The 19,052-nt window shown below is 41.9% G+C and overlaps 1 protein-coding gene across 2 annotated transcripts in view; it reads left to right on the top strand.

The window, feature by feature from the left end:
• SPTBN5 (spectrin beta, non-erythrocytic 5) overlaps window positions 1-19,052 on the top strand; it is a 379,061-nt gene that overhangs the window by 244,812 nt on the left and 115,197 nt on the right. For both annotated transcript variants that reach the window (XM_068254311.1, XM_068254312.1), the window contains 5 exons: window positions 11,322-11,426; window positions 12,479-12,667; window positions 17,113-17,268; window positions 18,572-18,763; window positions 18,865-18,966. In XM_068254311.1, coding sequence (XP_068110412.1) covers window positions 11,322-11,426; window positions 12,479-12,667; window positions 17,113-17,268; window positions 18,572-18,763; window positions 18,865-18,966 — 744 coding nt within the window. The remainder of the gene's footprint in view (window positions 1-11,321; window positions 11,427-12,478; window positions 12,668-17,112; window positions 17,269-18,571; window positions 18,764-18,864; window positions 18,967-19,052) is intronic.

Below are 19,052 nucleotides of genomic sequence, written 5' to 3'. Positions count from 1 at the left end.
AGATAATCTTGTCAGATCTGACAATATTGTCAGAAATCAGCAGCACACTAAACCGAGTGTAGTACGGGTAATAATCATCAAACACTATTGTCCGTTAGGACATGATCCTACAGTACTAAAAATGATGCGAGTTTGTCAGCCCCGATCACCCCGTCAAAAGTACACCGACCTGGGTTTACGGGTTGTACATCATACAATAAATAGTAAATATAATAAAAATGCAAGAGCAGATGGTGTCAAACAATATATCTGGTGTGGGATAAATGTTGTATGCGTGTCGCCCGTTTGGATTTGGGCGCACCCTCACTCATATATGACCCACTGACAAACTTGCACAAATATGTTCTGTCTATGAGAGGTCCTTGCTGATCCCCCCTGTATATTGGTTCACACTAGTGGTTGTGTAAATATCCCAACAACAGGGTGTAGCTATTCCCACTGGCCAGGAATATATATATCGAGTATACTATCTATGAGATCAGTCTTAATGTGTCAAAGACCACTGGGGTGTCAAAGGTCTATTGGTACACAATGTACATAGTAGTAAAAAGAACCTTCATAGAAGGTATAAGGATTGCTGCGGATACATACAAGGGTGCCATATATGTATACAGTGCTAGTGCAAACCTCAACTAGTGCTAGTTTCACTCAATCATTTGTGCTTCATCAGGACAAAAAAAAAATAAATAAAAAATTATATATATATATATATATATATATATATATATATATATATATATATATATATATATATATATATATATATATATATCACCCTTGTATGTATCCACAGCAATCCTTATACCTTCTAATATTGTCAGAAATACCTGATCTGCTGCATGCTTTTTCAGGGCCTGTGGCTAAAAGTATTCGATTCAGGTTTCATAGGATAACCAGGCAGCTGGTATTGCTTAAAAGGAAATAAATATGGCAGCCCCCATATCTCACTTCCCTCAGTTGTCCTTTAAACCCAAGACTACTTGAGGATATTCTCTAAAGCTTGTACTGCAGGTTCTACACGTTACTACTATTACTAACTACTAACTACAAAAAAATTAGCAATCCCCAATATCATCTGATAGGAGGCAAGTGAGCAAATGCAAACTCCTCCCACCTAATAGCAAAACATTTTGAAAAATGTTCTGCCCAGGTTTGCTGGAGCACCTAGGCTGTCCTCCACTGCCCTCTAACATTAGTAAGTCACAGCCAAAGAATCCTGCATCCTGCCAAACAACAAAGCGTTATGAAAGGTTTCTTCCACATTTTGTTATAAAATTGCCAAAAACCTTATTTGGCGTTACACAATTCTAACAGTAGATTAATGTTAACAATTCCTTTTCCTTTTCGATTTGCGGCCAGCTAAGAATTCCAAATCTCAGCACTCCTTCACAGTCTTGGCAACTGTGCCCTATTCGGGATACATATTGTCCATAGAATGCACTCTTGCTGCCTGAGTAAGGCCTCCTTAAATGGGCAGCTGACAGGCAGTGAATTCACCGCCTGTTAGCTGGTCTCTTGCACCTTGCGGCTGCTTTTGAGTGCTTGGCACTGGTGCTGGACAGGCGGCTCCCCATAAAGTCAGATCTGAGCACGGCTGCATCAGTAGTGCTGATCGACAGCAAAAGATTGTTCCGTCTATTCAAATATTGGAACAATTTTTAGTCTGATCAGATTGCTTATCAATTTCCTTCTGTTGATGAGCCCGAAGGTTCGCAAGTCCAGGGGCGTAGCAATAGGGGGTGCAGCGGTAGCAACCGCATCGGGGGCCTTGGGCCAGAGGGGCCCTCCCTGAACTTCAGAATTAGCGCTCTATTGGTCCTGTGCTGGTAATAATCCCTTCTATAGATACCTTGAATAGTGGTGATCATTAACAAGCTGTTCCCCATCCCCTCCTAGCACCTCTGACACTGTAGTTGCCATTGGCAGGTTTTGGTGCGCCGTATGAATTGTTATGTATAGAGTGCTTGGGGGGCCCCATTGTAAAACTTGCATCGGGGCCCACATCTCCTTAGCTACGCCACTGTTCGCAACGATCAGATCTGCAACTATCAGATCTGACGGTTAATTGTTTGAAAAACTGGATCGTTAATGGGCACCATAACACATATCAGACTTCTGGCCACCGGACAGTTGGGTGTAGGGCGAGCCAAATGAAATACAGTGGCGTTAATTACTATTCCCCCAGTGGCGTTGCTAGCCCCAAAGATCAGTGGCACATGCCACGGATCTATTCTGGGGTGCCTCAGATGTCCGCCATGCTATGAGGGGACTGCCAGACAACCTGGCAACAGGCCAGCCCACCAAACAGAGAGCCAGACTAGCCAGCACAGAAGCCAGGTAACTCTGCCTAGTTATGTTTAGTGACACTGCCTATTTATGTGGTATGCTGCAATTTTTCCCTTGTATTAATGGAGAGGAGGGGCTTTATCTAACATTTTGCTGGGCAGGCCTACTTTGATTGCTGTTAAGTTCATGTAAATTTGACTCCTAGCTTCAACCATGACCACACCCAAAAGTGCCCCAGATCTCTTAGGATCCTAGCAAAGCCCCTGGATCCCCTCTGGGTCATAGCAACTTGGAGGTAGAAGTAATCGCTGGAACTCCGAACTACCTGTGCGTGGGGCACGGACTATAGCATGGCAGCTATAGCCATACCTTCAGCTGGCACTATGCGCTGCATGCATGCGCCCGGTTGACCTGTTTCGGAGAGTGGGGTAGACAGGACAGTACAGAGCGAACAAGGGTGGCAGTAAGTAAATTCGCGCCTCTATCAAATTATTTTAAGAAAATCAAGAGGAGAAATTCTGTAAAAAGACTGTAAGCTGGGAAGTAAGCTATTACATGCCAGGGTTAGGCAGGACCAAATTTTGTAAAGGCCTCAAAGGTCCAGGCCTTGGGCAGCTATTGGAGTATTCTGTGCTTTTCTTTTTTGTTTTTTTTTCATTGCTTTGTTATTGCCACCATGTGAGAATCAGTAAAGATGCTTTTTTGGTGAGCTGTCTATTCATTTTGCTGTCACGATCTCCTATCACTGCAGAGGAAAGTGCGCCACCCTCAGCGCTGTGCATGTACTGTACACAGGGGGCTTTGAATGAGGACATTTGCATAGTAAGATTCTGAAGATATGTTAAAGCCATTTGTCTCAAAATCAGTCAGCTAGCTGGAATCCTATTGCTGCTTGCTGGGATAGAGCCTTTTACTGGCTGCATATCTTTTCCTTTAGTTGAGCGCCAGCCATGCGTGACTTCCATAAGGGGCATCAGCAGGTGCGGTTCTGACAGAGTTAACTGGAGCCAGTATTGCACTGACTAGAGTAAATACATTATCAAGTTAATGGCCCTGTGTGGTTTTGTGTAGCCCTATCCAGTGACAGTGAAGTATCCAGACACAGACGCTGGGTTTAGGATTGGGTTTCCAGTTCAGTTTTCCAGCTGTTAGTTACTCCTTCTCTTGCCAGGCCGTCTGCCCCCCTGCTGGGGAACCCTGCTGCGAATAGCGTCCAATGTCTAAGCTGCTCCCATACAACCCAGTGCAGCATTAATGACCTCTGATAGAGCATGACCTGCCAAGCATCAGAACGTTACGAACACCACATGACCTGATCAGGTCTTCTTACAAAGGGTGTCGTACTACACGATCACTGTGAAATAAAGCACCTTAACTCCTCCGTATCTGTATTTGGTATCATTCACGCTGTAGTGGGCAGCCAGACCTTAATTAAAGCTACCCGATACAGCTATCGACCACTTTCAGTGCTGACATGATTACTTTAGCTGAAGGAGTGGTGTGTGATCGATAGTTTGTATTTATTTATTCTATGCATTTATGTAGTTCTGACTCTACAGATATCACCATATAGATGAAATCGCTTAGTTTATAGAGGAGGCTGACAGCATCTCTGCATGACAGACAGGGCACTATCTCTATTGCTAAAAAAGGGCTGTGTATCTTGGAAATTAAAGTGTATGGACCGTTTCCAAAATTATTTGTATTATGTGCTGCCACTGTTGCCTCCCATTTCTTCCATTCCAGTAGTAGTACATATCCCCCCAGCTTTCAGGGACAAGAAACAGTGACTAATTAGTGCAAATAAATACATTGTGGCAAAAGGCACACCCCCACCAGACTTTCCACTGAACTGACTGGCTGGAACTGCGATGGAGGTGTGACTGAATGTTTGTGAAAGACATGACTGAAGATATGATATAATTGTGACTAAATGTGTAGCCTCCCTGCACACTTTTTTATGTTTAACCCCTAACAAAGCCTTGCGTCAAGGGCAAAACATGTTGGGTATTAGTTGTCACGATTTATGAGCACTCACTTTAAACTATGTGACCTTAATGTCTGAAACCCAGTTGGCTGATGATCAAATATGCCTGCTTTGTTAGGACTGTATTCTGTTGCACTTATGAATAGGCTGCAGACCACCTACGAATGCAAATGTATTCACAGTTCACTCATTGGCCTCAGTTCACTAAGCTTTATCAAACACTTAAACGAACATTTGATAATTTAGCTCATGAGTAAAATCTATTTTTGACTTCACTAAGGTGTGATAGATTGATCAAATGTTTTATCGATAAAACGTTCAATAAATCTATAACACCTTAGTGAATTCAAAATGAGATTTTACTCATAAAGGTAAATTATCAAACGTTCGATGAAGTGTTTGATAAAGCTTAGTGAATTGAGGCCATTGTGTATCGCACACAGAGACGTGCTGCTGAAATCCGCGCAGCAATGTAAAAGTGTTCTCAGGCCCTAAGAAACCAATTTGTAATGCAAAAATTACGCTAATAACATTTGATGTTGATTCAATATCCCATTACAGGGATGTAAACAGACTGCTACACTCTCCACTTTAATAAATGGATATCAGACAGCTACTTCCAGCTGTAAATCAACAAATAATCAGTAGTGATCTGCTTATATTAATGTCACAACATGCTCTGATGGGGATTCCATCTGCTTCATATATTTTTACACATTCTGGTGATTCCCTTAGTGTCATCACTAACTCTATAAACATCCCTGAGTAAACCGGTACACATGTATAAACATATCAGAATGCTGGGATCCCCATCAGTTATTGCTGGAATTGGATGGGCAGGAAGAACCTTGACTCCTGGATTGAGGCCTGTGCTGATGAGCAAACTCCTGGATTGAGGCCTGTGCTGATGAGCAGACTGCTGGATTGAGGCCTGTGCTGATGAGCAGACTGCTGGATTGAGGCCTGTGCTGATGAGCAGACTGCTGGATTGAGGCCTGTGCTGATGAGCAGACTGCTGGACACTTGCTGGCTCAGCCCCTGCAGACAATATTTTATGTTTGGGGTCCAGGCTGATTTGTATCTTGGTGGGGGGAGCACATGCTGTTTTGTTTTTTTACAATTTCTTTTAAAGGGAACCTGAAGGGGAAAACGTGCCCAATTAAGATACTTACCTCAGTAGAAGGTTGTTTCTGAATAATCCAGAGGCTTCCCTTGTCCTGTCATTCAGTGCTGGGGCCTCCCAAAGCTCATCAACAAGGGTCCAGTATAGGCCTGGCCACCTATGCCTGGCTAACCAATACTGGGGCCACCTAATCCTGGCTAACCAATACTGGGGGCACCTATGCCTGGCTAACCTATACTGGGGGCACCTATGCCTGGCTAACCTATACTGGGGGCACCTATGCCTGGCTAACCTATACTGGGGCCACCTATGCCTGGCTAACCAATACTGGGGCCACCTAAGCCTGGCTAACCAATACTGGGGGAACCTGTGCCTGGCTAACCTATACTGGGTGGAGGTACCTATGTCTGGCTAACCCATTGTGTATACTGGGTGCATTTTAGCCTAGAAACTGCCATGCACCTGCTGTCTGCAGTATCTTAGCTAAATATGCTTGGCTGTTTCCTAAACAGATGAGGATCAGTCCCCAACTCCCCCCCCCCCCCCCCCCCCCCCCCCACACACACACACACACTCCACCCTTTCTCATCAATTTGCATGTGCAAACTCTCACATGCAAATGATGGATCAGGAGTAAACCAAGGAGCAACAGAAAGCAATTATTTGTGTATGTTATATCTACTTTTTCTAAGTTAATACAATATAGGCCCTTTGTTTCTCAAAGCCCATTTTTAAGCAGATGAAAAATGATCTACTTAGAAAAAACTTAGGAGAAAAAGTTAATTGAATAGGGCCCTTAGTGTTAAACCTTAACCAAAAATAAACTTCTAATTAAATGCATGTGTATTACTAATGATAACTATAGTACCAGTAATATACAGTAGGTAGAACCGAGTCTTCTATTTTTATTTTCAGATGAAGGGCTGCTTTTTAAGACTGCAGCCTAAAGGGCAGCTACAACAGTCTCATAAAAATTCTGCTCCATTCAGTTGCAAAACAAACAGAAGTAATGAGCCTTTAAACTTTTAGCACTAAAACCTTATCAGCCTTCTGTATAACTACAGAAATTGTGAGGAAAATCTTGCAGCCTGCCTGCCACACTGATGATCATGTGTTGTTTACTGTCAGTAGGCTAGTGTCCAAAGTAATGTGCAGTGAACACTGTCTGCCTCATCCCTGTGGCGAACCAGCCACTGACCGCTTAACTATACCTGGAATACTTTACAGCAAATAAAGAGTCATGAGTCTGCACCATGACCACTTTGTGGTCCACCCAAATCATGCTCCTGTAGCCGAAGATTCCAGTAACTCATTCTGTGTCTGAGGCAGGCAGGTAGGGCCACTTCTGGCCATTTTTGTGTCCCAGACAAGGCACCTTTTATACTTCCTCTATACATTTTCAATAGAAAGATCATAGCCAAGATTAATTAGTCTTGCAGGCTTTAATACCACATTGAGAAGATTTTTTTTTAGAATAAGGATACACAAATTAATACCAGGCCAGATACTCCTCATTGGCCCAATCTCACTGAACCACAAACTCTTCCTACAATCTAGATGGCTGTAGCCACTTTATAAAAAAATACTGTTTATGTACAGCTTGGGTCTTGACAGGTGGGAATATTGTCCTGGAAATCCAGAAGAAAAACAATTACAGCTCACTTAGCACACCGGCCATAACATTATGTTGTTCAGCAGTGCCCATTTAGGTGATAAACAAACTTACATACATCCCTTTCTTAATGGAAATAGCAGTTCTGTATACAAATTCCTTAAAGCACAATTTGCTAAGAAAAGCTTTGTAGTGCCCTGTCCCCCAGATGTCACCCTAGTCATCTGCCTGGTTTTTTAATGCAAAAACAGCTCTAGAGGCAGGCCATGTCTGTTTGGGCATTAGTCTGTCACTCACCATGTTCCCTGTTGAAGGACACTTCCTGCTTGGCTGTTCTGACTCCATAACATCTACCAGAATTCCTCCCATCTGACAGACGCACTGCTATTGGTTTGGACTATTTCAGGGAGCTCTGTGCACCTGACAAAAGCCTGAGCAAGGCAAAAGGAGTGTCACGCCCCCCTTCAAGCATTTGTGTGTTCCTGTGTCTGCCATGATCCTAATCTGTATACAGCACTTATTTCAGGCTTCTGATTTGTGTCTTGGACATTTGAGATCTTCCATTGCTGATCCAAGTAAAGGTGGCCGCACACCATACAAGAACACTTTAATTTTTGTTTTGTTTTTAAATGTGATTGAACTTCAAGGTTGTTGGTTTTTTTTTGGTTTTGTTTTTTTGGTTTTAGTTTTTTTTATACTTTACATTCTGCTATGATGTAACATTCTAATAATTTTTTATTTAAAATTAAATGGTGTACAATAGATAGTAAATGTATTGATTTATAGACCCAAGCAATGTTTTCAATAAGTTTTTTGTGTTTGTTTTTTTAATGGGGGGAAAATTGAACACACACGCGTGATACATTGGTCAGGTTTTTCAAAAGTGACAATGAATTAGAAAAATTGATCATAGTTCTCAGAAAAAAATATTTAAAAAATGGTATTTGAGAGGAACATTTACTGTCTGTGCCTGAATTGTGTCCTCTCCACATCTGTCCTTTGTGTTGTCCTTGCCATCCAACTTAGCTGTCACCTCCAGACTGACACCTGCGTAATACCCTGTCCCCCCCCCCCCTCCCCGAGCAGGATCACCCACAAGGCAACCTAAGCACGTGCCTGGGGCCCAGTGAGTGGCAGGGGCCCAACTGACACTTTCTCTGACCCTTCTCCCATCTTAGAACCATAAGAATAAGGAGGAATCAAACTACTACCTTCATTAGGGCCCCATTTCATTTCAATCCATACCCCAATCACTCAGAGGGTCTCCTGCGTGGCTAGCGGACGCAACAATAAGAATATACAGCAGGAAGATATACTGTAATTTCTGTTGTGTGCAATAGCGGCTCTACGGAGTTAATTGCTTGCTGGAGTCTGTGTGATGTTGTTTTGAAATCCTTTACCTTTTTGCTTTCACGCAGCTGCGATCAGCAGATCAGATATATCGTGTTGTTTTTATCCTAAGTGAAAAAATGTGGCGGGACAGTTCCCCCGTCTACATTTCCCAGAAACAATCCGGATAACTTCAGGCTTTCTCCCTGACACGATCCCTTATTACGTTCCTAAAGAAAAAACCTCCACAAGCTCAAGTAACACCCTCCATTCTTCTGCACAGAAGAATTCCACAAATCCGAGGAATAATATATTACTTGGAACCACATCTGGTCTAAAGGCCCAAAGCGTATCTTCAAATGAAGCCAGTGTTGGGCCTCTTGTTTCTTTCCAAGAAGATATTTATTTTCAGTAAATAATGACAACCCGTACAATGGGCTTTTTGTCCCCGCGTTGCCATAGGACAAAAACTTTTGATGGAGTAATATAAACATTCTTCCCCAACGCACGATCCTTTTCCAGATGCTGAGATTTTAAGAGCCAACATCCAAATTGATGGGCTTCTGAAATTTGGGTTCATTACATGCAGAATACACAAGCTGAAAACGGGACATGCTGCATGTGCCTTAAAGGGGAATGTTAATAGCAATCATGTGTAGCTGTGACTCCTGTTTAAAAAGAATTGGGAAACCTTTTGTGGATTAAGTGGAGCTTTGGTGTTAAATAGTTTCCAATATTTGGTATAAATACAAAGCACTTTCAAAAATGTATTCTCAATAACCACCGATGATTTTAGGTAAAATGGAGCCCTAAGCAGAAATGAATGTGGTGTTACTTACATTTTTATACTGAACAGTAAACTTGTGACCGACAGTGCCTAACTTATGGGGCCCCTAAGGAACTTGGGGCCCTGTGCCAAGGCCCAGTTTGACCCTATGAAAGAACTAGCTTTGTTGGTAACTAAGTGTGATGAACAGTAACATGACATAAATTAATCATGTAGTTTATTCTAAACCCTGTACAACAGGGGTGTCAAACTAAAATACAAAGTGGTCCAAAACTGTACCCTGGGACCTAGTCACAGGTCAACCTGAATGTCTACTGGACCCCTTCCTCCCTTATAAAGTTCCCTGGTGTCTAATAGGCCCCTGCATCCCCTATACAGTGCCCAAATGTCTAATGGGCCTCCTCCAACCCCTATGCAGTTCCCTGGTGTCTAGTGATCCTCCTTCCACTATCCAGTTCCCTGGTGTCTAGAGGGCCCCCACCCTCCCCTATTCAATTCCCTAGTGTTAAGTGCTTTCCCCTACCTCCGCCATATGGCTTTCTTGGTGTTCTAAGGCTTCACCTCCAATAAAGCTTCCCTAGTCGTCTAGAGTGGGCCAAACATAATGCAAAGTTGGGAAACTACTTGAGGGCCAAATTTAATGGCTCTAAGGGCCAGAATTGGGCCCTTTGTAGGTTGACAACAAACTTTTTGCCCAGTGATCATTTTGGCCAGCCAAAGTCTGCCTGTACCTAGCGTTAGATATTAGAGGGTAGCAGGATGTCCAGGCCTCATCTTACCATCCTGACGTCTTTCTTATGAAAGTTCGAAACATGAACTTTAAATACCTGGCCCAGCCTAGTCCTCATTTTTATCTGTGGAAAGCAGATTGGTTAGAAACTAGACTCATCTACTACTAGTTGTAATCTCTGTAAAAGCTCAAACACACTTGCAGTGTTTGCAAACGCTCTCTCATTAGCTTGAATTAGAATTGCTTCAAAATTGCATCAAAATGCGCCGATTTTGCCGCGATTCTTATTCAAGTGAATGGGAGAGCATTTTGAGAGGACTAGCAAAAAATGCTGCATGCATGTTTGAGCCCTGAAAGGCAAAATGTGACTGGCCTTGGTACCGTGGCACTGATACCACCATATCAGACCATATATGTAAAATGAACAATCAGGTTTAGGACCATTAAAGGACACCTGAAGTGAGAAGCATATGGTGGCTTCCATATTTCTTTCCTTTTAAACACCACCAGTTGCCGGATATTCCAGCTTATCATTCAGGCATTAGTAATGTCTAAATTACACACTGAAACAAGCATGCAACTAATCAAGGCAGGCTTCAATCAGAAACACCTGATCTGCATGCTTGTTCAGGGTCTAAGGCTAAGGGCCGGAGCCCACTAACGCAGTTGTGTCCGCTTTTCAGAAACACATCAATGTTACAGATGCTAAAAAGCGGACACAACTGCGTTCAACTGTGTTAGTGGGCTCAGGCCCTAAAAGTATCAGAGGAAGAGGATCAACAGGGCAACCAGGCAATTTACCATATATTGTTTAAAAAGAGAGAAATATGGCAGCCTCCATATGCCTCTACTGTAAAGGTGCCCATACATCTAGCGATTTGTTAGCCAACCCACTATCCAAATCGATAATTATTGATTTGGGTGTAAATCTATGGTGCCAGGTGCATGCCTGATCGACGATGCAATCAATTTCAGGCCGAGCATGTTGATCGGACATGCTTCAAGATGTTCAGAGTATGTAAATAAACTGATTTTTGCTTAAAACTGCAATCTTTTGTGTCTGTTTTGGAGGTCCATTGCTACCTACTTCATTTTATCAATTTTAAAGAAATATTGTTTTTACCCTGTTGGCGCCTCTGTACTACTAATGCTTCAAGATGTTGGTCGAACGGGTGTGCGGCGATAATGGGAGCGATATTGGGACGAGTGACTAACTTGATGAAACCCCTGACACTGTCCCCCCTAATGTCCAATGTGCCCCCCCCCAGTGCCCAGTGCAGTATACATTACAAGTCCGTGTACGCCCCGGGCTACGTCCTACATCCATACACGCTTCCCACGTTGTTGCCAGCGTACACGTGAGCGCGTGTGATGTCACTTCAGGTGTCCTTTAAAATAAATGATTTACAATAATAAAATATATTTGTTTTGGTTAAACTTACATCTGATCTTCTCTGTATTTGTCAGGCAACTCTGAAGTCAACTGATGTTGGAAGCACTGTTGGAGAAATAGAACGATTCATCAAGAAACACGAGGCCTTTGAGAAGCTTTTGCACTCGCAGGATGAGAAGGCAAGATGCTTTATTTCTTCTGTAGAAATATATTTGTATGCATGTACTGCTGAAGTTTTTCAACATTTGTTTCGATTTTCTTGCTTTTAAAAGTGGTCATATTGCCATCAGCTAGAGATGAGCGTAATTACTTAATTACGATTTCGCGAAATTTCAAGTAATTAGTGTAATTACGATTATGGCCGTAAGTACATAATCGTAATGAAAAAGGATTTCACGTAATTTTCGCATTACAGTGGGTATCGCGAAATTACGTTTGCCTTGCATGCAACCGTTTGTAAGCGTAGTTACATAACATAATTTCGCGATAGTTCATATTACTGTAAGCGTTAATTTTTGCGTCGTTTTCGCGTTACGGAATGCTATTTCTCATATAAAATTCGCCATGTAGTGATATTTCGCATCAAAATTCGCCATGCAGACGAAAATGCCTTTGGCGAAAATTCGCGAGCAACCCTGCTAACAAGTAATTACGAAATCCGCGAAATTACGAAGAAATGCGAAATTACGTTATGGTTTAACGCGAAATTACGTTATGAACGAAACGCGAAATTCCGCGTTGAAAATTATGCTTACGGTATTTTCAATTACGATTTTAATGGCAATGACGCTACCATAATTTTGCATCGTAATAGCAAATTTCGCATGCGTAGTTATAGTAACGCGAAATTTCGAAAATTTCGCCTCAACACTACCATCAGCAAAGAAAGGTCAATGAGAAGCCACAAGTGCCAGCTAGCATGTAAATTATTACAGGTTCTATGCATCTCCAGCCAATCAAATGCATTCCTTCTGAATTCGATTGGCCTGGCTCCAGGCACTGTCCTTTCATTCCATACATGTGCCCCATGTGGTTGCTGAAATAACATGGGCGCATATGTGACGGCACCACTGCGTTACTCTGGCAACCAAGTGGAGCGTCTTTATGGACAAAGGACAGCACCCGGAGGTAGGGGCAGCCGTGGACAGGTAATGTATAGTGCCAGTTGGGAGCTATGTTACCCCCTTTGTTCTATCTGGGAATCAGATTTGATGGACTACTTTAATTTCAGGTTTCAGCGCTACAAGAGCAAGCAGCAAGGATTCAGGAAGACAACAGAAGACCTGAAGGAAAGCAGGTTCAGGACAAGCTGAATTCTGTCATAGACCGTAGGGAGAAGGTCAAACAGCTGAGCCAGGCCCGTGGGGAAGAGCTACAGACGGCCTTCCAGCTCGCTGCCTTCTACCAGAACTTCACAGAGGTGAGGCTTTCAAATTCCAGAATCTTCTCAGTCTGTTTTATAGCAATTTCTTTTTTATTCTGATTTAATCTAAAGCAGTCCTGTTTTCTTTTGATATCCTTTGTACTCTGAGTACTCTTTGTTCTGTTATAAATTTTACATCACAAATAGCTGCTTTTTTTTAGTGTTGACTTACGAATGTTCTCCCAGGCTGGGTTCTGGTCAATAGATTTGCATTGTTGATTTTAGCCTTGTTTTAAAATTTTGGCATGTCTCTCCTGTTGTTCACAGCAGGGGTAGAAAACTTGTGGCTCGGGAGCCATATGTGGCTCTTTTGATGGCTACATCTGGCTCACAGACAAATCAGTAGGGGTTCATTTACTAAGCTACACTGCTCAAACAGCGCAGCTTAATGTGGCAGCGTAAGTAAAATTTTCAAAGTAGGCATGCTACTGTTGTAGCATGCACTACTAACTTACCCGAGCTACCCCAAAACTAACGGCCGCTCCAATTGTCCCACTCTGGACCCTGTCAGGTACAGTGACTTTGTAGAACGAGAGCTCCACACTTTTATTGGCCCAATAGGCTGTTTGTCACTTGACAGGCAGCCTATTGGGCCAAAGTGCGGTGATCTAGTCTTACAAAGTGAATCAACCCTCATGTCAGCTAGCTAATTGTACAAACTTTTAGTCGGTATTTCTCCTCTCTGGCTCTCGGGGAAATTGCTGATGTTGCTGAAACCCAAGAGAAGCTGAAGACGTGTCTGATACTGTCACCGCCTGGCAGATCAACTGTATACACAACACCATGGAAACAGGGACACGAGCCCTGTTGTCCCAATTTGAAACATATTGTATGGCTCTCACGGAATTACATTTTAAAATGTGTGGCGTTTATGGTTCTCTCGGACAAAAAGGTGCATGTGAGGGAGCAGGATGGTGTTGTACTTTGTTGTCTGGTTGAACTCAATGGACGTATGTCTTTTTTTCAACCCAAGTAACTAGGTAACTATGTAAAGAAAGGTTCCTGACCCCCAGTTTACAGTAAAACATGACTCAGGATTGGCCTGTACTCCATCCACTGTGGTGCTGAAGAGAACTGCACAGGGAGGATAAGGAGTCTAGAGGGACTATTTTAAAAATAGGCAATGGAGAAAGATTATTTTATATACTGTACATATTTCAAGCATGGATCAGGACGTACTGCAGTTGGCTTACAATCAGGAATAGAATACCAGCTTTTAATTTTCACATTGAGGGAAAGTTTCCATTATCTTAAAGTGAACCCAAGGTGAAAATAAACTGATGAGATAAACACTTGTTTTTATCCTCCTACCTTTTTTTTAGATATCCCATGGTTTTATTTTATATTTAAACATTTAAAAAGTAGATTGAATGCTTTATTTTCTCTGCTCAATGTTAGTCTATTAGGTGCCCCAGAGTTAAAATACTGTTAGGGTAACCTGTTTATATCTCTCCATGCCCTCAGAATTTGTATTCTGCCAGGAAAACTTTTATGGCTGTAATTTGCTTATTAGTGAGGTTTACTATATTACCGACAAGGTTCCAACAAGAGAGAAGCAAGCACTTGCATGCCTGAAAATTAACTCTTTCATGCAGCAAAATAAAAAAAAGAAAAACATTGTGGTTCTTAATGTTTCGTACTGTACATACACATGTTTATCTCATCATGTCACATGTTGCCTCGGGTACAATTTAAATTGGAGCTATAATAAATAATGCAACACAGAGGTGTGCAAAACCGGCGGGGTCCCAGGCTCCCAGGCAAGCTACACCCAAAAGGGGGGCCAGGAGCCGTGCAGAATGCCCCCCCAGTTATAGACATTTTGTTTTACCATGGACTAATGAACAGCAAGGCTTTTGGAGATACTTTTATAACCCTTTCCAGCTTAATGCAAGTCAACAATTTTGAATCGTAGGTCTTCTGAGAGCTCTTTTGTGCGAAGCATCATTCACATCAGGCAATGCTTCTTGGGAAACGCAAACCCAAAACCTGTGTGTGTTTTTTATAGGGCAGGGCAGCTGAACCATACCAAGTTCTGAAACATAACATGCCTGAAGAAGAAAGTAAATGTTTTGAAAGCTTGCAAAGAAATCTTGTACAGTTAGTCATTGAAGGTATCGCCTAAAGAACTTTTGTTATGTCTTTGGATTCTCTCCATGACTAATACCAGACCACACGCAACTGGCTTCATACAGTGAGACATACAGTACAACAAAAGTACGTTACTCTGTCCGAAACCTCCGCACCACAATCAAAATAAAAATCCTGTAGGAATATCATTGCGTCTACGTTGTGATGCGAAGAGATTGTCTGTCGCTTTCATGTCACATAGTATCTACTAACGTTGTCTAAAGTGATGCCATGATGAATAGGAAGATTGAGCTTGCAGAAGAACACATAGCATACAAAAGAAAATAACCCAATAAGCTCCCTCTCCCAGCACATCTAAAGTAATGCAAGCTCAGGATTCACTGAGAATAGTTTCCATGATGCACCTAAACTGCAGCATTGTGTAGATGCCTCCAGGCTCTGATGATTAAAGATCTGTTCACAGCTGGATTCAGTGATTTACGCATGACCTATCCCTGTTTCTTCTCCCATATTAAGAAATTATTTTTAAAGGAAGTCAGTAGTAAGGGGGGTGTGGAAACTGACATATTTATTCACTATAAACATGCAATTGTTTGGTTGTCATGCTAAATTTGTTTCTCATGAGTAGCTTCTAAATAATATACCTGGAACAAGCACACAGCCAGTGAATGCAGGCATTAGTCAGGACATCTGGTCTTCATTCTGGATCACTAACCCCAATAGTAGAAGAAAAGGATCAGAATCACACCCAGGCACCTGGTGCTGAAAAAAAAAATAATTTAAAAAACGCCAGCCTTGGATATCCTTCTCACAGCTATGGAAGCAGATTAAACTCTGATTGATGTTCCTCAAAATAATTCGAGACCAATCGAGCAAGGTGACAAGGGACCACAACAGGCATATTTTCGTGTGATACCAAAGGCACTCTTGATGGTCTCCTGCTGCTAAAGCCCATCCTTTATAACGTCCATCTTGTTGTGCGTTGGGATATGCTTTGTGATGCACCTGCATTGAATTCAGCTGTAAGATGTTGTGTTGTTGCCCTTCTGTGGCTGCAGACATGCATGTTACTCACCTTTCACTTCTCTCGTTCACCAGCCTTTTTTTTTCTCAACTGCCACTGTCTAAACACCTGAGATACTGTTGGGCGCAAAAGTCCTAAAAGAGTTGTTTCAGAGATGCTAGCACCAGCTCTTCTTGCACAGATGGTCATCCCTCATTCAAAGTCTATTAAATCTTTGGTCTTACCATTTTTACATTAATGTCATTGATAACTACATTGTCTGAAGCTGAGCGTTCCTTATATAAGCAACTCTGCATTGTTAGGTCACTCTACGTCACGTTTGGTCCAGTTTTCTTTCAAATATGGGGTGTCTCTAATTTTGCCACTCAGTGTAAGTGTACAATGTAGGTGATGTGTGCAAAGACTGAACATATTTCAGTAGGTGACCCTTAGATAAAATGTACTGCTCTCCTGATCTGCCTGAACTAGTACTCAGATCAGGAAACATTTGGTTGTGAGTGGTAAACTGTAGATTTACAAGACCCCAAAACACTGTTTCACCGGACAGTGTAACTGTGCAAACGAATGTGGCAAATGTATCATAACCAGTGCATGTATAATTGCAACAAATCTGGTGTAAAACAAATGCAGGAGTAGAGGATGTGCTTAGAGCAACCAATCAGAATCCTTGATCTATTCTAGACAACTGCCCCATGTGAGAAAAACAAAAAGGAATCCTTGAACACACAGGTATTAATGTCTCGGTGATACCCCAATAATTATGGGGGAGCACAAGTCCGAACGGTTGCAAAACAACAGGAAAAATGGGAATCAAACTCTGCATCAACTTCACCAGTATTGACTTTATTCAAAAAATTAGAATGTGTGCGCCAGTTCTGCTCCAGTTTTTCTTGCTTTGGTTTTGATAAATGTCCCCAGGAGCCCACTATATATTAGACGATAAATTTATCACAGGTCTTTCACAGAAGCCATCTGTTAACAGGGTCTGTCATAAACATGTTCTGTTACAGGGGTGTATCATCGGATCTGTTTTTTTGTTTTTACTGGAACATGCATGCTGCCTAATTATGTTATTTGGGGAAAAAGTCTGTCTAATCTTGTGATTATGCTGCCTACTTTTTATTTGGAGGGACATTCTGCTGCTTGGTTATATTTATTATTCCTTTTCGTGGTTGTGGCAAGCTGACTAATTGTTATTTTGCAGGAATATGTATATGCTGACCTGTTGCCATGCTTCACTCTTACAGCCATGCTTTACTTCAGCTTGAACTCCAATAATTTCAAGTTGAGGCTGCACCTTAACAACTTTGTTGTTTTTCCTTGCCAGGCACATTACTGGATAAATGAGCGCATGCAGAAGCTGGATGACGATGCTTACCAAGGATCCCAGGACCTGCAGAGTAAACTGAAACTGTTGCAAAAACATCAAGTATTTGAGGCGGAGATTCTGGCACACGAAGCCAACATTCAAGCTGTCATTCAGGTGAATGTACTAGAGGGATATATGCCACTGGGCAAAGTCTGCTTCTAACTTTATGCTGCACACACCTCACCAACCTCACCAGATATTATGTATAATCGAGCTTTGTATATCATCCGGCAATTGTTAGACCCTCACAGCTGGCTGGGAAATATCCTTGAAGAAAAGAGTACTGATCCTAGCGTACCAAACATATTTAATTAAAAGCTTAGATGTGCATTTACAAGTGTATGTTGGTATACAGCATGTAAATATGTATGGTCATCTGGCCAGGGCTCCTGCAGCTTCCCACAGCTACCCTCCGTCCGATCCTTCTATGCTGACACCAGCATCTGCTTGCACCTTCTCAACATATAATAAAATCCCACACTCTGGTTATCTCCGCCCAAGTACTTTTGTCATCAATCAGGCTCATCAGGGGTTGCTGATGAATCTGAATGATGACGAAACTGGTTGGACATTGTAAGCAGTTTCAGGCCCTGGCATTAGACTAGGTACATATTTAATTAGAACAGTCCGGTGCTGTCTAGTCAGTGTTCCCTAATCAGTATCCTGATTGAGAAATATACTGTAACTTGAGCTACGACACTGCAAAATAGATCCCACGGCATTTCTGTAAAAACTATCGTGTATCGGTTTCATAGTGCCCAATACAGAACAAAATCACTTTTCCTTGCTGCTCCTGCCAGCAATCAATCTTTATTTTCAATTGAATGGACCTAATCTGTATCCCAGTCAGTTTCCTCCATTAAGTTTATTGTGTGGGCACCATTCTCCTGAAGTTTACTGCATTGACTGTCTTGTGCTCTTTAACTATTTGGCTCCTCATATGAGCCAAAAATCATCTATTTTGCACAGTAACATGCTTTTATTTTTGTTACTGTGGCACTATATTGAGGCTTCACAGCTACAGGGTATTCAAGTGAATGCCAAGTTCTACACTTGATGATGGATCTAGACAGGTGTGCTGTTCACCAAAACTGGTCACATGAAAAGTAGAGATGAGTTTAATTTTCCAACTCACAGAAGAGAACTAAAAACTTAGAACCTGGTTGAAAATGTCAAGGAACACCTCCAATCTCATATCTGCCACTTCTCAGGATCAGTAACCACATCAAAGTCTGATAGTCTTTGCTCAGTTATTATGAACATTTACAAGCACATATTTGTTGTCTGGATTATATAAAAATGTTTTGTAACTGAGTGGGTATTATCCAAAATAAATTAGAGTAATCAGTGAGCCAACAGTTTCTATATGTAGACCATTGCCTATGATTAACATGACCTTGTTATTACTGTTGCGTAGGCAGGGAACTCACTATTGAACTTGCAACACCCAAAATATTCTGATATCCGCAAAAAAAGTAGAGAGCTGCAGGAGGAATGGGAAAAGCTGAAGAGAGCAGTGGCAGCTCGGGGCAAAATGTTGGAAGACAAGAGAGATCTCTTGGAGTTTCTGCAGAAGGTGGACCAGGTGGAGGCCTGGATCAGAGAAAGGGTGAGTAGCAATATGAATTATAATTGTTATCTCCTGACGTAGTGTTATGTCTTCTTCACTGAGATGTGCAGTAATATAACTTTTTTGAATTTACGTTCCAGGAGGTGATGATTAATGTAGGAGATGTTGGAGAAGACTATGAACACTGTCTGCAGCTTACAAAGAAACTGAATGAATTCCGTGGAGCTGGAGCTGGAGTTGGGGTATTCCATCTAGGTTTTGGGTTTTTTTGTTTTTGTTTTTTACAATCTGTGATTGTCCTTGTCTTAAAGAAGCATGGTAAAATGTG

Source organism: Hyperolius riggenbachi, chromosome 9, assembly GCF_040937935.1.
Source record: "Hyperolius riggenbachi isolate aHypRig1 chromosome 9, aHypRig1.pri, whole genome shotgun sequence".
Taxonomy (NCBI): Eukaryota; Metazoa; Chordata; class Amphibia; order Anura; family Hyperoliidae; genus Hyperolius; species Hyperolius riggenbachi.
Note: the sequence above shows the minus strand (reverse complement) of the source record. Positions and strands in the feature narration are given on the sequence as shown.